The following is a 20110-nucleotide window of genomic DNA, read 5'->3' on the forward strand; positions in this document are numbered from 1 at the left end:
AAGAGAAAGAATAAAGCTACAAATTGTCCCCTCAGGGTAATCCAGCATTTGATGACAGTGTTTCTTTTATGAAAATATTCCAATAAATAAATACACATGGAATTATAAAATTAGACAGTCACAAGTTTCTAACTCATGCTGATGAATTAATGGATCTAAGCATATGGTCAGCACTGCCTGCCTCACTGATGAACAGTCCTTGGGAGGTCAGATGCCTTGTGATGAAAACAGATCCATTCTCTCTGAGCAGTATAAGCAGAGAAAAACAACTTCCCTAAGACCATCTGGGAAATTCTAAAGCTAAATATTAACTGGTATTAAATAGTTACTGCTAATTTACGTTAAGTAAGCTAATGGAATTTATTTACAACACCCTTTCATCTAGATCTAACTGAAAATCTGGCAAAACTAAAAAGGAGAAGGAACATTTCAAGTCATTTTATTTAGAGTTATATAGAGAATAATAATGTAGACTGTGTAGTACTCAGAGGAAAGTCTCACCACTTCAGAATTTTTGAGTAATAACAATATTATAAGAGAAAATTAATCAGAGTAAGAGAATTCTAATTAGTAGCAATGTAAAAGACAGTTGGTTGTAATATAAGGAGAAGTGCTTAGATCCTGCCTTACACAAACAGAGAACTTCCTTAAGACCATCTGGGAAACTTTAAAGTTAAGTATTGATTGGTATTGTGTAATTATTGTTCACTTATGTTAAATAAGATAATGGAATTTATTTATAAAACAGTCACTGTGCTAACTTGAACATTAGAATATTTACATAGGAGGCTTGCACATAACCAGAGCAAGAAGGGAGAATGTGGAAGATGTAGGAGAGGAGGAGGGAGTTGGGTCTCAGTGAGCAGACATGATAAGAAGGTGTAGGGCATAAAGAAGCTTTGATTCTGTCTGGGCTTGCACTGGTGGAAAAAATGCCCACAATCAGGAAGAAACATAAATTTCTGTTATGTGTAAAGGCAGTAATTGGGGGTAGTGGGAAGTAGGGGATATATCTGACAGCTATTGAGGGTACCATTCAGATGGTTCTCCAGAGACTAGGGAAGCAATTGTTCTCTTTCTGGGAGATAAATGGGGAAACAGAGGCTAGGATGGCTAGGTGATTTGCTCTGTCTCTCCAAGCTTGGACTTGATAAGCCTGAACTAGACATCAGCTCCTGGCCTCTCAAGTCTGACACCAAATTCAGGCATATTCTTCTTCATTACAAAAAGAGGAATTCTGAAAATCATTTAAATGCATTACTTTAATAGCACTACTGATATTCAAATCACAGATCACAAAATTCATCCTTTAAAAAGTGCTTATATTAGTGGTTTACATTTTATTCAAGGATTATGCAGCCATCGCCATAAATTAAGTATAGAATATGTTTTATCATCTGCAGAGAAATCCCTGTAGTCATGGGAAGTTACCCCCAAATCCCTCTAAACTTTCAGCTCACTATGATTCTATTTGTCATCTGTATAGATTTTCTTGTTCTGTAAATGTAACATAAATCATATAATAGGTAGTCTTTTGTGACTGTCTTCTTTTGGTTAGCACAATGTCTTCAAGGTTCAGCCATGTTGTAGAAGTATCAAAATTTCATTTGTTTTTCTTGCTCAATAACATTCCATGAAATGGATATACCACATTCTACTTATTCATTTGCACATTATTGGGCACCTTAGTTTATACTCTTCAGTAACTTCAAATGGTGTTTTAGAGACACTCATGTTCATGAATGTTGGGTTATACAATAACCCTGAAATTTTTGTGGAACTGTTTCTAAGTTAGTTGGACAATTTTACAGTACCCCTAGCAAGTGGGTAGGATCGGTTTTGTCTGTGTATTTTCCATCATGCTCTGTTATGTCTATGAAGTCAGAGCCATCCTTAGGAACATGAAGTTTTATTGTATCATGTTACTTTATTGTAGTTTTTATTTCATTCTGTGATGATTAATGTTGATAATGTATTATTGAGTCATTTCTTCCTAAGGGTAATTCATTCTTCCACTCATTCAACAAACATTTATTAGATATCCTCAAGAAATGGCAGGTCAGATATTGTGAGAGCTAGTGGAGTTGTGCAGGGAAGATGATGAACACATTTTCTCTATTAATTTATTGTCCTCCCGAAATGGAAAGGTGCACCAGTTGGCTAATGGGCATTAAAGTTATCAGAGGAATACAATTATGTGGGAACCAAAGGAAAAGATGTCAAAACTAATTAAACTTCAGTAAGTATATGTCATCTTTTACAAAAAATTCAAATATGTCATACATTACAGTGCATAAAGGGTAATTAAGTAAATACCTAGGTGTGTAGAATGTACCTGAAGAGTAAACCACTTCCAACACAGAAGGAAGCCCTCTGTAACCATTTTATATTGTCCTCAAGTGTAATTGTATTCTCTTGCTTTTCTCTCCTCCCCCTCCCCCATTACTGCACCATATCTTTATTTATTTGTTTCTTTTTGAGACAGGGTCTCTCTATGTAACTCTGATGGTTCTGGTACTCTCTGTGTAGACCAGCCTGGTCCAAACTCACAGAGATCAACTGTCTCTACCTCCTGAATGCTGGAATTAAAGGCATGCATCACTACTCCAGGCTCTCACACACCTTTATAACAATATCTTTCCTATTTATCTATGGTTTAAAAATTTTTTATAAGTGATGTTTTGTTCCAAACATTTTTTTCTTCAATTTTCTCTTTCAAAAACATGTGGTACTGTGGCCATGGATGTGTGTGTTTCCTTGCCTATGTAAACAGTGCTATCTATCTCTTTGGTACAGAATTAGAAATGGACTCCTGGGGCAGCATGGCCTATGCCTCCTGTGCCTTCTCATCTTCACCAGATGGGGCAGCATTCTTTTTTAGATAAGTGTCAGTTTCTGTGTCTACCAACAGTTCAGTATAATGCTTTTTTTCTCCTGTACTGTCTGACATCCAACATTTTAATGAAAAAAAAAAATCTCGTAGACTTCACTGACAATCTTACCATATTTAACAAGGTCCAATCCCAACTAGTATCTTTGCCTATTTTTTACATTTTTTTCCTGGAAGTTTATTCTACATTCTAGATATTGGCTTCTGTGTGTTATGTGTGTCTCAAGTATATTCTCTTATTTTGAGCATTGCCATCAAGTTCTAAATTGTGTTTATTATTAGCAGAAAAATTAACATTTTCTGAAATGTCAGCGTGTTGTTAAGAAATCTATTCTTACATGCAATCATTAAAATAATTGCCTTAAAAAGTTTCTTCTACAAGTTTTTAAAATCACAAATAGGTATTTGATCCACCCAAATTATTATTGTTCAGTATAGCAAAAATCTGAGATTTATTTTCCCCTATATGGAGAAAAAAATTTCCTAGAATCATTTATTGAACAATGTTCATCTGGACACATTGCTTGATTCCATTGGCCTATCTGCCAATTTTTTTGTTACTGTGGTAGGTTTGGCTCATAGAGTGCCTTACTTAGATGTGTGTGGGAGAATTGGCACCTTCACATTTCTGAGTCACTCCATGAACATTCTCGTCATCAATTCAGCTGACATTTGATCAGTTTATAAGAAAACCACATGTTAACTTACACTTGTCTCTGAAAGTTCTTGATTTTTCCTTATAAAATAAATACATATGAATGATGACAGTTTTATTTCTTTGTTTCCATTGCATGATAGGGCTGGTGTGGGGAAAAGAAATGATGAGCGGTGTGGAGTCACTATTTGGTGGCACCCTAGGATGCAGACTCCTACCTGTGCCTAGGTTGTGGGGACTGGACTCCCTGGCAGTCCAACCTATTGCTTATAGGTCTTGGCTTCCCCTTGTGGAGTTTCTTCTTGACTTATGAACCTTAGGAGAATGTAGTAAAAGATGCCACTGAGCAATTTTTTCCACTTGCTTCCTCACCGCAGGAAAATGGATCTATAGTTTACATCACAAACAATCTCAGTTTCCTCCATTCCAAACAGAGTATTTTTTTTCTTTTAATTCCATCTGTGCCAAATAGAAGGTTACCCATATCTTATCACACCTCCTTCCTTGTGCCACATTTATATCCCTAAATCTTTTCATGGTTGCTTCTTTGTGGATATAATGACCACGAGGTGTTAGGAAACATCACCTTTAATTAACATTGTCTTAATTTTCAGATATTTTTAATAAAGGGACTTATAGTCATATCCTTAGCATTTCTTTACTCTCGGGCTTTGTTTATCTGAAAAGGGCCTAAGTTTAACATTTGGTGAGAACTTCAATTCATATAAGATCTTTGGGCATCTGGAAACGTGGTAGTGATAAATTTGCCCACACTCAACGTTTTCTCTGTCCATCTTCTTGAAACAACTTGCACGAGATTAGACATAAATTGATGATGATGACAATATTTTCCCTAAAGAATTCCATACTCAATTTTGAAAGTCTATTAGATATAATTTCTGTCTTGTAAGATGGTAGTTTGACCAACCATTTGAACACCATATAATACTGGTGCCCATTTTCTCAGCTTCTTATTATTTCCTTACCACTTTAAGTCTCCACCTGCCACTATATATTCCAATAGCAAGTAACTTGATCTTTTATTTAATAATGCTACCTCTCAGTTGGTTGTAGGTAACAATTTTCACCATAACTTGGTAGTTTAATAGCATATTTCTCTCTCTTGCTTCTTTGGGATTAAGCTGAATTATGCTGGTTTCTAGATAGAATCGTTCCAGGGACTATGATTTAACTCTTGCATGTGTCTGGAGGATGTCTGTGTGTCTGTCAAGTTCTTTAAAGTAGGTTTACCTGAGGTGAATCAGAGCTGGTCACATACCTCCAAGAATCCTGGAGTATCTATCATCGGCATGTCTTTCTCATGGTGATGGTCGACATGCAGGAGACTCAATGTGACAGGAAAGGCCTCTGGGGGGCTAGGTTTGCTTGTACCTGATATGATCATTTCTGTCCTCATCATTGGTCTAAGCAAATCATATGTGGGAGAAACTATATTTTGCCTTTATTTGAGATACTCAAAAGCCACATGATAAAAATAGGGACACAGGGAGATTAAAGATTGGGGTCGTTGAAATTGGTCCCCCACACTAAGGACCCTTAAGGTCTAAGGTTGTCCGTTTCTTGGCAGCTCCTGAAAGGCCTATGGCAGATTCTCCTTTAGCTCCCACTTTATTTCCTAAACAGGAACTTTTCCTTTGGGAAACATTCCCATCATTTCCCAGAGCTCCTTTCTCTGAAATTTGCATTTAAAACGTTATTGCATTTCATCTAGTGTTGTTGTATATTTGGAAAACAGGGTGCTTTCAGAAAAACCAGACTAAATAGATAAATATAGAAACATGTTCAACAGCTGTAACAGTTATTCTGCTAGCTAGAGTTAGAAGTTAGGCCATTTGTTGATCAAGCAGAAACTATAACAAAAGATGTACAAGAAAACCAAAGTTCATCAGAGAAGAAAGTGAACTTTTACAGAATGAGATCACTTTAAAGAGACAGGTAAGTTCATCATGGTGGGTCATAATTTTAAGCCAAACATTCAAGAAAGAGGCAGAGGCAGAAGCATCTCTATGAGTTTGAGGACAGCCTGATATACATAGCAAGTTCCAGGCCAGTCAGAGCTTATAGTGAGACACTGATTCAATCAATCAATCAATCAATCAATCAATCAATCAATATAAATAGATAAAAGTAAGGAGACAGTAAATATTGTAAACAAACAAGATGAGCAGAGGGGATGGACTGGAAATGACTGAGACAAGGGAAGTTGCCATGGAGATGGCTGGATATTGTACACATGCACAAATGTTAAGTGTATGTGACCACACAGTTCAATTCTCTGCAAAGCACATGTAAGAAAGTTGTATAGGGGATGGAATCTGAGCTCTGAGAATTGATCCTCCCCGCCCCCTTACTCATTTGATTGTTGGTCTTCAAACTTCCCCTTTTCCCTCCCTTCCCCAGTTGCCTTGTGTAATTATGTTCAGTAAGGCATGGCACATCTATACCCTGGAAATGTGAACAAATGGAAATCAGAAAGGGTGGCATGTTTGTTTTCAAATAACTTCCCAGAGTGAGCCGTCTTACCGTGGTATAAACTGGAGCCATCATGGGTTCTTGTATTCCATTTATAATTGATGCTATATAAAGTATGTGCAAACAGAGCAGCAAAAATGTAGAAATAAAACTTGACAGCCATTAACATTTTAGTAAATATGTTCTGAAACAAACAATAAAAGTGACTTTCCTTTGTATTATTCATATGATGGCTTAACAGGGTGACTAGTAAAACATAGAATGTTCCAGGTTGCTTTTTTTTTTTTCAGTGAATGTGACTTAAAGTTTTAGAGAAAAAATGCATGTATAAATAAATTCCATTAAGGACTGAAACAAGATGTCTTAACTATTCTCTGCTGAGGGACGAGTGAGTGGGAAAATTCTTTTACCTTTGTGCCAACAGTATGTCCTTTATTTCTTATTCAGGTTTAATATCTGAATTAGTTCATCATGCATAGCTGTTTTAGATTGTGATCAAGTCAAACACTTAGTGGATTTTGTGCAGGGATTTCCTGCATCCTCTCACTTCTAGTTATGGCCCAGTTTTCCGCAGCCGTGAAGCTTCTGAGTGGCAAGAGTTCTCATTGTCCTTCTTGGACACATAGCGTTCTAAACCCTGAGCTCCTACGATGCTCAGAAATATTGTTCGCACGTTCATACTGTCCCTTACCTTGACTTGCCAAACTCCACCATGGAATTCCACTTCCCACAGCCTAGTGATTCACTCCCTTACCGTTTTATACCAAATTAGAACAGCAGCAGCAGTTTAAATGTCTCTTCTGCTGCCCCTCACTGCTTTACCATCTTTCTATTAACAGTGAGTCAAAACTCTCCCCTCAAAAGAGTCTCTAATTCACAAAAAAAAGCCCCACTTTATCTCAATACCAGTTTTAGTGGAAGTTTTAGGTGTTTGTTGTTGTTGTTATAACATTTACAGTGACAGAATTAACCCTTTCTCTATCCACTTTGAAGCTACACTGATTCCTACTTTGATGATTATTACTCCAAAAGGAAATCAAACAGACCCAGTACAGGGTTATGTTTCCTATTTTATACTCTCACTGGGTACCTTCTAATCATAACTCAGAACTCTTTAGAGATTTCACATTTCTTAAAATATTTGGATGTTCATCATTTATTTTGGCTGTGCAGTCAAAAGCTTTTAGCTGATGGTCAATTGACCCCATTGCTCGGGCCCATGGCAAGACAGAGCTTCATGATGGAGGGTGCACAGAGGAGTGAACTGAGTCCTTCGTGGTGTCTGAGGGCAGGAGTGGGAGATGAGAGCAAGGTTCCAATATCCACTTCAAGAGTACACTCACATGGCCCAGCGTCCTCCCAACAGACCCACGCTCTTAAGGAAGCCTCCCAGGCTGGCGACAAAGTCTCCATCACACAGATTTTAGGGGACATTTAAAATCATAAGCCTGGCAAGAGCCCAACTTATAAGAGCAGTTGAAGTAATTGTGGGGTATACTTTAGAGAGCGTATTCCTGGAAGAGTAGGTATGGGTGGAACAGCTACTTTCTAAATGTGTGACTTCTTGCTAATGGGCAAAACCAAGTCCACCTGTGTGTGGGGGGGTGCTCTTTGACTAGGAATGCTTTTGCTGTTGAATTTAGGCACTGTTTGGGGACCTCAGTTCTGGAGGGGATAGAGGGACTCGTGGTTTTCCGTTTCTACAGAATTCACATTTCCAAAGATCATCCTTCAGGTGTTTAAGTGAAATGTATCTATTAACCTAAGAAAGGTTTCAAGAGATTTTGTGTCATTAGTATACATTTTAGTTGGATGTGGTGGCACATGCTTATAATTGCAGCACCTGGGAGGCAGAGGCAGGCAAGCCTCTGTGAGTTCAGGCTAACCTGGTCTACAATGAGAGTTCCAGGACAGTCAGTTCTACACAGTCAAACCCCGATCCCCGTGTGTGTGTGTGTGTGTGTGTGTGTGTGTGTGTGTGTGTGTGTTTAAATATATTTGATTTTTATTTACTGTTGTGTGGTTATGTACTATTGAGAATAGTTTACTTTATTAAAACACTTTGAGAAAGATATATACATAGAAATACATTTACTGAGCAATCTAAACAAAATACACACAAAAATCTGTTTCTGCAATCTGTTGCACATGAACAGACTAAATTCAAGAATTTTCAATGACAAAATATTTTTTAAAGAAGTAGTACTTGTTTCTTCCATCCTTTTATCAACATCACCGAAGAAAGAGCTTCGCATATTCAGAGAAGTACAAGTCAGTGATCAAGTCCCATTTCTATCCTGTACAACAGTGACTTCCCAACTGCCCTGAGCCCGTGTGTGGCTCTCCCCGTTGCCCTGACGGCCAGCTATTTCTCACTAAATTTCTGTGCCGGCTGGAGTTAACCATCCCCACTATCACGCCACTTATGCCCTCTGCGTGCTCCACTTTCCAACGGCAATGATGTCTATCACTTCATTTAACTTCCCAGTGAGCAACCAAAGGGTTATTTTGCAGTCTCTGCTGCTCTCGGCATCTTGATCTTGCCAGATCTTAAGTTCTGTTTCATCTTTTCATTTACGGTTTCCGCGGCCACTTGTTTTGCGAAAGCAAGTTACCAGTTCTCATGTGCCTGGGAGCCGATAGCAATGAAAACCTGTGTCTATTCCGCCCCATTGTGTAAACCAAATTAATTAATAACATTTAATCAACGCCCAGTCTTTTTCTTGTAACTCAAAGAAATGTTATTTTAATATATTCTAAGGAACATTTTATATGGTCTTGATTTTTAAGATAGTATCTAAACGATTATGTATTGCTTGAAGTATTGTGATTTTATTATATCTGTATATTTAAATATTGTATTTACTATATTTTGCAATACATTTGCATGATATTTTGTGAATTATAAAGGCACAGGACACCAGGTCTGAATTTCTGAAGAGTTGTTCAAAATTCTCCTAATAGGGAAAGTTTCCAGTAAAGGAGATTTAAGCAGAATGTGTTTCTCAAATCAGGACATTTCCTGCACTGTACAGTATATATTTATAACGGAATATTGAAAAGACAAGGAAATGCCAAGCAAGATATTAAAGTAACCTACAGTCTCTCCTTTTAGACAAAACCATTATTAAAAGCTGTTCCTTATTGCTGTTGCTTTTCCCAGCACAGCAGGCAGTTCTTAACACATACTAGGCCTTAGGAAAAACCAGTGAATGAATAGATGAGTGAATTATGAATCAAACAATGAATTTAAGTCCACATGAGCCTTCAGACAAAAATTATATCATATAGATATTCCTTTATAACTACTTTTTTCCAACTTAAAGTATTTATAGTAGTTACATATTTTCTTGGCTATATCATAGCAAATTGGTAAGTGAGTTGTCTCACTTCAAGTGTATGAAAAGAGACCAGCATGTTTTCAGCTAATCCGATCTATTTGTCCTGGGTATTTTCCTATTTCTATTGCTTCCCTGAAAGTACAGAATGCATCACAGTGGGAGAAACGCATCCTTCCTACCCTCCATCCTCATAGTAATGTCTTCTGGCTGCAGCTCGTTCCCATAAGACCGGTAACTCACTTTTCCCAGTTGTGGTGAAACATGCTTGCACACCGTGGGCCTTGCAGCCTCCTCTGTCCCTCCACCAAGAACGCCAGCCCCACTCTCCCTTTCTTTGAACCCATACAGCCCCGAGAATCGGAATCCAAGATTTCACTCCTAGACAGTTAATCACGGTGATCTCAGGAATTAGCCTAAGTCACAGAAGAAGGCATTGGAGCTTGAACAGCGAGAAGAGAGAGGACATTTTGGTTCCAGTGAATCCAAACACTGGGCAACGTTATTTTCCTGTTATCAGTTAACAAGAAAAGGTCATCTCAAGCAGCACCTTTTATTTTTGTACTTGCAGGAGACAGTGGCTTTCAATTCCTCTCTTCTGAGACCCCGCGTGATTGGGGAGTGGATTGGCAGAGCAGAAAACGATGCTGATCCCTTGGCAGCTGAAATGCTGCAGCCCCCGGTTCCAAGGAGTAAGAACGACCCATGGGAAAGCGAAGACAGCGGCTCCAGCCCGGCAGGAAGGTGAGGAGGACCTCCTTGGTGAATCGCTGTTAGGAGATTACAAGAAATAAACCTAGTACACGATTTTGTTCTTTTCATAAAGAAAATTGTTAGACTCTGCATATGACTAAAAAAATTAACTAGATTTTCATTCCATAATATGTCCTAAAAATAGATTAGATTCATCAAAAAGAAGTAATGATTTACTCTCTTTAAAACAAGGCAGCCTTATAGAGTGAAGATGAAGGAAAAACTCCCTCAGATTGTCCTCTGCCCTCCATACACGTGTGAAATGAGCATGAAAACTCAAGTGCATCCACACAAAAACACATACGCATTAAGCTAATAAATAAACGAACAAAACTGTAGTTAAAACAACAACAACAGTGTGTTATTTAGATTTTGTCCTTGAAGGCTCTTCTTCTCTGGGCAGTCCTGCGCTTGGACTTAGGACTTGGTAGAATACAAGGCAAGGGCTCTAACTCTGAGTATCACACCTGGGTTTGTGTTTTGATTTTTTTCTTTCTTACTTAAATTCCCTTTCGTTGTTAATAGCACCAAGCAGAGACGTAAAGTTCAAGGTTTTAAGCTGTCAGTGAACACCAGCTATAACACTGGGCAGTGGGTTAAGAGTTGGGTGAGCGAGACTCGAAGGTGCTAGGAAGATGAAATCATTAGGGAAGAAAAGAACTACTAAGTGGATAAGAATTAAGAGCTATAGTTAAGGTGAACTATAGAGAAAAGGTTTTGCTACAAACATTTAAGCTTACAGATGATAACTGTGGTTGTATATAATTATTATGTTTTTTGGGTTTAATTTCTAAGCTATAATGTTTTTAGGAACTTTAAAGTACAATGTTTTCATTCCTGTTCTATTGCTGTGAAGGGACAACATGACCATAGCAGCATTTAGATGAAAGCACTTAAATCAGTGGTGCTTAGCCAGTGGGTCACGACCATCACAAAACACATATTTCTGATGGTCTTAGGAACTAAGACATCGCTCAGTAGCAAAATAAGTTAGGAAGTAGCAATGAAAATAAATTTATGGTTGGGAGTTCTTCAAACCATTGGATTTATGTGTTTTTCTGATGGTTGTGGCTCACAGGTTGAGAATCACTGATTTAACTGGTGGCTTGCTTACAGTTTCAGAGGGTTAGTCCATGATCATCATGGTAGGGAGCATGATGGCAGGCAGGTCTGATGATGGAACAGTAGCTAAAAGCTTACATCATGGTATGCAGGCAACAGGAAGCAGGTAGTAGGCAGGGAGAGAGCCAAACTGGGCCTGGCATGGACTTTGAATCCCCAAATCCCACCCCCAATAACACACCTCATCTAACAAGGGCATGCCTCATAATTCTTCCCAAACAGTCCATCAACTGGGAACCAAACATTCAAATATATGAGCTTATGGGGGACATCTCATTCAAAGCACCCTTACATATAACTCTAATTTTACTCAGACTCTGGTTCCCAGAGTGGTGGCAGGACATCTGCAGTAAGCATCCTAGTACTGAGGTAGAGTAACTTGGAGATGTGAAATCATGTTTATTAGATAAAGCATATTCATCATTACTGTTTTGGGATCACACTACCCTAAGAAGTACAACTTAAATCAGAAAATGGGCAAGTCAAGGAAGCTGGGGTGCAAATCATTATGAGAGGCTAGAATTATGAAACATGGATAAATGCATTTAAATATTGATGAATGAAAAGGTGGCAGAACCCTAAGTCCCTGTGACTGCTATTAGTGGGTCCCCATGAAAGGCGTTTTCTCTGAACATTATAGCCACAGGAACTTTGTATTTCCTATGTTAAATGTACCAATAGCTATTTTTTCTCAAGTAGCGAAAACTATGTTTTCTTTAATGTAATAGCTTTCAAGGTTGCTTGGCTCTCACTTACCACTTGGCTTAAGGGGAAAAAGTTCAGAATACTTATTAATGTGCTCCAGGTTTAGAGAAAATTGATTCCATTTCCATGAGAAATAACCTTAAATTATTGAAATACTTGAAGTGCCCTGAAAGAAGAATCAAGCCATTTCTGAAAGACCATTTTTCTTCTGGGAAATGCCAGATCAATTTCACCTGTCAATGAAGGTCGTTGTGTCTCTAATGCCAGGCTTATGCAACTCAGTAGACATTTATCTTTATTCCTTAGTAGATCTTTAATTCTTAAATGCCAAATAAAGAAACGTCAACTTCCATCTTGCTTTCATTTATTCATAAAAATATCCAGAGTTATTTATTGCAAATGTTAGTACCTCTTTCTGCTTCCTCACTCAGTGAGCTCTTATTCTCCTGAAATTCTCAATCCTAGATGGATCTCTTGAACAGTTCATGCAGACATTTCTCAAATATTTGTCCTTATGTCCTAATAAGTCATCTCGGTCTCACTTCACTCTGTGTTTAAAATATGAAGTGAGATGCTACTTGTGAATTGAAAAGGTAACAAAGTCCTGGCTATATTTCAATCAATTCAGAAACAAATTCATATATGTAGAAATCAAACGTAGAAAACATTGGTAACTCAGGTTACAAACTGCATTTCTCCTATCTGCAATTTCAAAACAGGATTTCTAAATTTATGCTGGGGCTCAAACAGCATCTGAATGAATAAGAAACACTGGAGATAAAGTTTTAAATGTTCTAGTGTATAATTGTAGAATTAGCCACTGTCATTAAATAGTAAAGCATATGCTATAACATCAATCTTGTATGTTGAGATTTAAAGCATAATGATATTCCAAACTGCTCAAAGAAAATTTGATTTTCAAGCTTTATTCCATTCACTTTTCTTTTCTCACCAAGGCTGGCACATAGCTATTTTCGATAAATATCTGTTACATGAGTGTAGGAGGTGTGGGCTATCACTAGGCCCATGCTAAGCAGAGCTTATTCACAAGAAACATTGTCGACAATCTGTTTTTATTTTTGGTCCATTGCTCTAACTTGGCCTTTCCTATAGAAAAGAAAAGAAAAAAGAAGTCTTGTCTGAGTGGCTGTTATTGCAATATCTAGCATATAGACAACTTTTGCTTTTATGCTGAACAACAGATACATAACAAACTAGACCTCACCACTAGACTAGAGAATTCTATTAATGACAAACCAAACCTTGGAAGTCTTATGGATAGAAACTTACCTAAAATATTTTCTTAGAGCTTTTATTAGAAACAACATTCCTTAGCTTAACTTTTTTCTTTATGCACCTCCAGTACATTATATAAAAAAGTCAACAGCTTATGTCATGTAGGGCTGACAACTAAAGTATTAAATGCTGGTTACAGTTAAGGTAGTTGTAAGGACAGGCAGATAAACTAATAGAGTAGCATTGAGACACCAGCGTTAAGATCATGGACCTTGATGGTCCTTGGGTGAGTCTCAAGACATATGTGGATCTTGTAATATTACATTCAAAATGGTGTATGGTTATGATGGAAGATATTTTCCTGACTCTTCTTTATTGAATTCTTAAATTAAAAATTAAGAGAGCTCAAGAAAGATATGAAAGCATCCAAATAAGGACAGAAGGGTGGGAGAGAGCTGTTCTGGGGCAGGAGATGTTAGGGAATGAGTAAAGACTTCTCATGATTGTTTATAGCTTGCTAATTCTATAACTTGCCTAACTAGTTATTGGGAAAGCATATGTACCCAGTGAACATTTAGAGTTTTTATTTATTTATTTATTTATTTATTTATTTATTTATTTATTTATTTATTTATTTATTATTGTCGACAGTCTCCTCTCATCACATTCCCTCCACTACCCCCCCCCATCCCTATCCATTCCTCCTCTGTTTCTGTTCAAAAAGGGGTAGGCCTCCCATGAATATCAACAAAGCATGGTATATCAAGTAGCCTCAGACTAAGCATCCACCTCTTGTTCAGGCTGGGCAAGGCAATCCAGTATGAAGAATAGGTTCCCGAAAGCCAGCAAAAGTGTTAGAGATAGCCCTTGTTCCTATTGTTAGGAGTCTCACAAGAAGGTCAAGCTACACATCTATCACATGTATGCACAGTGCCTAGGTCGGTCCCATGCAGGCTCCCAGGCTGTCAGTTCCTATGAGCTGGGTTAGTTGTTTCTGTGGGTTTTGTTGTGATGTCCTCGACTCTTCTGGCTCCTATAATTCTTCCTTCCTCTCTTCAGCAGGTTTCCCTGAGCTCAGCCAAATGTGTGGTTGTGGGTTTCTGCACCAGTTTCCACCACTTACTAGTGAAGGCTTTCTCATGATAATTGGGGTAGTCACCAATCTGATTATAGGAGATGACCAGTTCAGGCTACATATCTACTATTGCTAGGAGTCTTACCTGGGGTCATCCTTGTAGATTATTGGGAATTTCCCTTGCATCAGGTTTCTTCCTGACCCCCAAATGCCCCACCTTCCAGTAATCTATTTCAGTACTCTCCCCTTCCATCCACTCCCAACCTGATCTCTCAAGTTCCCATCTCTATCCACCCAGCAGATTTCTTCTATTTCTCCTTCCCAGGGAGTTCCATGCATCCTACCTTGGGCTCTCTTTGTTCCCTAATCTCTCTGAGTCTGTGGATTGTAACATGGTTATTCTCTATAGCTAATATCTACTTATAAGTGAGTATATACTATATTTATCTTTCTGGGTCTGGGTTACCTCACTAAAGGTGTTTTTTTTCTAGTTTCATCCATTTGCCTTAAAATGTCTTGATATCATTGTCTTTGGCAGCTGAGTAAAACTCCATTGTGTAAATGTACTTTATTTTCTTTACCCATTCTTTGGTCAAGGAGCCTCTACATTATTTCCAGGTTTGGGCTATTACAATTTAAGCTACTCTGAGCATAGTTAAGCAAGTGTCCTTGTGGTGTGATTGAGCATCCTTTGGGTATATGCCCAAGAGTAGTATATCTGGATCTTGAGGTAGATTAATTCCCAGTTTTCTGAGAAACCACCATATTGATTTCCAAAGTAGCTGCACAAGTTTGCACTTCCACCAGCAATGGAGGAGTGTTCCTCTTGCTCCACATTCTCTCTAGCATAAACTGTCATTTGTGTTTTTGATCTTAGCCATTCTGACAGGTGTAAAATGGAATCTCACAGAACAGTATTGACATACAAACAGAAAGGCCGATCAATGGAATTGAACTGAAGACCCAGACATAAATCCACAAACCTATGGACACCCAATTTTTGACAAAGAAGCCAAAACTTATACAATGGATTAAAAAAAAAAAAAAACTTCAACAAATGGTGCTGGCATAACTGGATGTTGGCAGGTAGAAGAATGCAAATAGATCCATATCTATCATCCTGTACAAAACTCAAGTCCAAGTGGAGCAAAGACTTCAACATTAATCCAGTAACATTGAACATGATAGAAGAGAAAGTAGGGAATAGCCTTGAACACATTGACATAGGAGACAACTTCCTGAACAGAACACCAGTGGCACAGACACTAAGATCGACAGTTATTAAGTGGGACCTCCAGAATCTGAAATACTTCTGTAAGGCCAAGGACACTGTCAATAGGACAAAATGGCAGCCTTCAGAATGGGAAAAATCTTCACTAACTCCATATCTGACAGAGAACTGATCTCTAAACTATATAAAGAACTCAAAAAACTAGACATAAAAGCCCAAATAATCCAATTAAAAATGGTATACAGACCTAAACAGAGAATTTTCAGCAGAAGAATCTTGAATAGCAGAGAAACACTTAAGGAGATGTTCAACATCCTTAGCCATCAGGGAAATGCAAATCAAAATGACTCTTAGCGTTATTATAATCACACATTTGTCATGTAAGTATAAACAAAAATTGAGTTTAATAAGCCTATATAATCTCATTTTAAGTCATCCTAATTAGAATCTGCTATAGTTGTCTGACTACTTTCTTAAAATGAGTTGATAGATTTTAACGGGGAATTAGTAAACAGGCTCATCAAGCCTTGAAAACAATCAGTTCCTTTAAAGCTGAACCATCTAATTAAAACAAGGATAAACTCAATAAATATTGTAGATCCAGTAAACTAGCTTCATTAAATGAGAATTGTTATTATAATGTAAATATTCAATAAAAGTAATAGAAAACCCACAACTTGGAATTAAACTTTAAATATTAAAGCTAAATGATCTTTCTATTAAGTTTTCCTTTCTTAAAGCTCAGATTGATTTTGATGTTCAGTGCACAAAGCCTGGAATTTTTGCCTTCCATAGAAAGTCAACAGCTAGGGGCTGGAGAGATGGCTCAGAGGTTAAGAGCACTGGCTGTTCTTCCAGAGGTCCTGAGTTCGATTCCCAGCAACCACATGATGGCTCACAACCATCTGTAATGTGATCTGGTGCCCTCTTCTGGCCAAGGCATATGTGCAGGCAGAACACTGTATACATAAGAAAGGGAGGGAGGGAGGGAGGGAGGGAGGAAGGAAGGAAGGAAGGAAGGAAGGAAGGAAGGAAGGAAGGAAGTCAACAGCTGTATATATATATATATACATATATATATGAGCACCATAAATTCAAGTCATACTGCATACTGTGTGGTGGTAGATCAGGATAAAGAGTAAGAATATGATAAGATAAAGAGTAAGGGGTAACTCTTTCATACACAAACTTCAAAAACAAAGATGGTCAGGTGTGGGCTTTTCTGGACATGAAAGAAATCCATAAAGCACATGTCAGAGGTAACACCAAAGTTCACAATTGAAGGCATTTGAAGATAAAAATTTGGGGTAGGCATGATGGAACAGTGGGTAAAAGAAGTAACCAAATCCCATAGAGGTTTACCTTGGTCCCAGACTGGAACTGGGAAGTAAGTGGCTGTGCCAGCCAGTCTTTAACTAAATGTCCTCTTCAATGTTTAGCTGCTCATCTATTCTTTGGAAAAGAATTCTAGAAACCTCACAAGCCCCAAAATTTTTAGCTTCAGAAAAAAAAAAAGAGAGAGACTGGGGTGAATGCATGCGGAACCTCCAGTGTTCTTAGGAAGGGGGTGAATGTGTGGAGCCTCCAGTGTTCTTAGGAAGGGGGTGAATGTGTGGAACCTCCAGTGTTCTTAGGAAGGGGGTGAATGTGTGGAACCTCCAGTGTTCTTAGGAGGGGGGTGAATGTGTGGAGCCTCCAGTGTTCTTAGGAAGGGGGTGAATGTGTGGAACCTCCAGTGTTCTTAGGAAGGGGGTGAATGTGTGGAGCCTCCAGTGTTCTTAGGAAGGGGGTGAATCTGTGGAGCCTCCAGTGTTCTTAGGAAGGGGTGAATGTGTGGAGCCTCCAGTGTTCTTAGGAAGGGGGTGAATGTGTGGAGCCTCCAGTGTTCTTAGGAAGGGGGTGAATGTGTGGAGCCTCCAGTGTTCTTAGGAAGGGGGGTGAATGTGTGGAGCCTCCAGTGTTCTTAGGAAGGGGGTGAATCTGTGGAGCCTCCAGTGTTCTTAGGAAGGGGGTGAATGTGTGGAGCCTCCAGTGTTCTTAGGAAGGGGGTGAATGTGTGGAGTGTTCTTAGGAAGGGGGTGAATGTGTGGAGCCTCCAGTGTTCTTAGGAAGGGGGTGAATGTGTGGAGCCTCCAGTGTTCTTAGGAAGGGGGGTGAATGTGTGGAGCCTCCAGTGTTCTTAGGAAGGGGGTGAAAGTGTGGAACCTCCAGTGTTCTTAGGAAGGGGGTGAAAGTGTGGAACCTCCAGTGTTCTTAGGAAGGGGGTGAATGTGTGGAACCTCCAGTGTTCTTAGGAAGGGGGTGAAAGTGTGGAACCTCCAGTGTTCTTAGGAAGGGGGTGAATGTGTGGAGCCTCCAGTGTTCTTAGGAAGGGGGTGAATGTGTGGAGCCTCCAGTGTTCTTAGGAAGGGGGTGAAAGTGTGGAACCTCCAGTGTTCTTAGGAAGACCCACCATCCTTTCTTCTCATCCCACCCACCACTCTGCACTTCCTGGCTGTCTGGAGCATGACATTCTTTCCACCCCCTTCGTTCTTAGGCTATGGTGCTGGAGGAAAAGGAGGTGTAATCTCGGCTTATAATCCTTGCCCGTTGCCTTCTCCCTAAAACAATCCTCTTTTCTTTTTTTGTAGCACATTTTTCTTCCAAACATGACGTAGGAATCCCACAAACCACACTCTTCATACTCTTTACATCTACCCAACATCTTCTCATAGCAATCATTTAGGCAACCCTCATGTCAGTCTTCCCCTGAGCACATCGTTTTCCGCCCTCTGCCTGACTTGATGGAACAGGCAGCAGAAGGAGTTCCACTCCAAGCCTAGCCTCCCATTTCCTTTCTTGTCTCACTGTTTTTGAATTTTTCCCTTTCACCCATTCACTCCCTCCATAATTTCTTAGATCTTGTCATCATCATCTGGAATTTTAATATTACTTCAGGTTCTTCAACCTCCCCCTCATTATCTCCTGGCCTTCTATTTCATTCTCTCTGGTACCCAACTGAAACTGGAACCCCAAATGCACCATTTGCTTCTCATTCACCCCGTTCCTCATTCTTCTCTTTATCTAGCTTGGTCACAGCCCATGACTGAGAACAGTCCTCTGGGGCTTGCTTACAGTTTTAGAGGGTTAGTTCATGACCAGTATAGAAGGAAGCAGACAGGAAAGATGTGGGAGCAGTAGCTGAGAGCTTTATCCTGATCTGGAGAGAGAGAGAAAGAGAGAGAGAGAGAGAGAGAGAGAGAGAGAGACAGAGACAGAGACAGAGACAGAGACAGAGACAGAGAGACAGAGAGAGACAGAGAGAGAACTCTTCCATTCTTTTTTTTAAAAAAAATATTTTTTTTATTTTATAATTTAATTTAATTTTACATATCAGCCACGGATTCCCTTGTTCTCCCTCCTCCCCCTGCCTTCTCCCCAGCTGACCCCCCATTCCCATCTCCTCCATGGCAAAGACTCCCCTGAGGATTGAGTTCAACCTGGTAGACTCAGTCCAGGCAGGTCCAGTCCCCTCCTCTCAGGCCGAGCCAAGCGTCCCTGCACAAGCCCCAGGTTTCAAACAGCCAACTCATGCACTGAGCACAGAACCCAGTCCCACTGCCTGGATGCCTCCCAAACAGATCAAGTCAATCAACTGTCTCACCTATTCAGAGGGCCTGATCCATTTGGGGGCCCCTCAGCCATTGGTTCATAGTTCGTGTTTCCATTCGTTTGATTATTTGTCCCTGTGCTTTTTCCAACCTTGGTCTCAACAATTCTCATTCATACAAACCCTCCATTCTTGACAACGTTCTGCCTTGTGGACACGCAGCTCCTTTCTGCTCTGAGATGGGATCAGCAGAGGTTGGAGAACATTTGCCACACTGGCCAGGGCCTCTGGACCATGAGTGCTCAAACCCCAAATATGCTGGTCCTGCCAATGCGGCTCCACTTACACCTGCTCTGTTTTACATCTGTCCTCCGTAACCACAGCATTATACCACTTCCTCTCTCCCCAAATACCCAACCCTTGTCTCCCCCCGCTTTTTTTCTGAAGTGATGAAGCTGCACCTTATTTAATGGAAAAAAAGAAATTGCAGTTCCTGATTCCTGGTTTTTCTGTGTCCAAGTCTTCTGCTTTCTTCTGTGGTAGGGGAGTGAACTACCTCAAGTCTCCGACTTGGTCATAGATTCTCAATCTCACTAACCTAGCACAACGATGTAGCAGGAATCTTAAAAGGTCTTATTAATAAAATCAAACCCGGAGCTAGGTATTGGGTTAAAGCTGGAAGATCAGAGAAGCAGAACAAGCCACAACTTTCTCACCTCACCAATTCCTCAGCTGATCCTGTTTTCTCAGACTAGATGCCTCTCAGCTGAACTGCTGCTCAAAAGCCTAACAACTTAACCAGGCTCTAGTTCCTGGTCCTCACACCTTGAATACCTTTCTGCTTTCTGCCATCACTTCCTGGGATTAAAGGCTCTTGTTACCATGCCTGGCTGTTTCCAGTGTGGCCTTGAACTCACAGAGATCCAGATGGATCTCTGCCTTTGGAATGCTAGGATTAAAGGCGTGTGCTACCACTGCCTAATCTCTATGTTTAATATTATGGCTGTTCTGTTCTCTGACCCC

At 39.5% G+C, this 20110-nt stretch overlaps 1 protein-coding gene across 5 annotated transcripts in view; it reads left to right on the forward strand.

Moving 5' to 3' along the window:
* Positions 1–20110, forward strand: part of C5H8orf34 (chromosome 5 C8orf34 homolog) — a 375498-nt gene that overhangs the window by 138466 nt on the left and 216922 nt on the right. For all 5 annotated transcript variants that reach the window (XM_028864575.2, XM_028864570.2, XM_028864569.2 and 2 more), the window contains one exon: positions 9948–10120. In XM_028864575.2, coding sequence (XP_028720408.1) covers positions 9948–10120 — 173 coding nt within the window. The remainder of the gene's footprint in view (positions 1–9947; positions 10121–20110) is intronic.

Source organism: Peromyscus leucopus, chromosome 5 (genome assembly GCF_004664715.2).
Source record: "Peromyscus leucopus breed LL Stock chromosome 5, UCI_PerLeu_2.1, whole genome shotgun sequence".
Lineage (NCBI taxonomy): Eukaryota > Metazoa > Chordata > Mammalia > Rodentia > Cricetidae > Peromyscus > Peromyscus leucopus.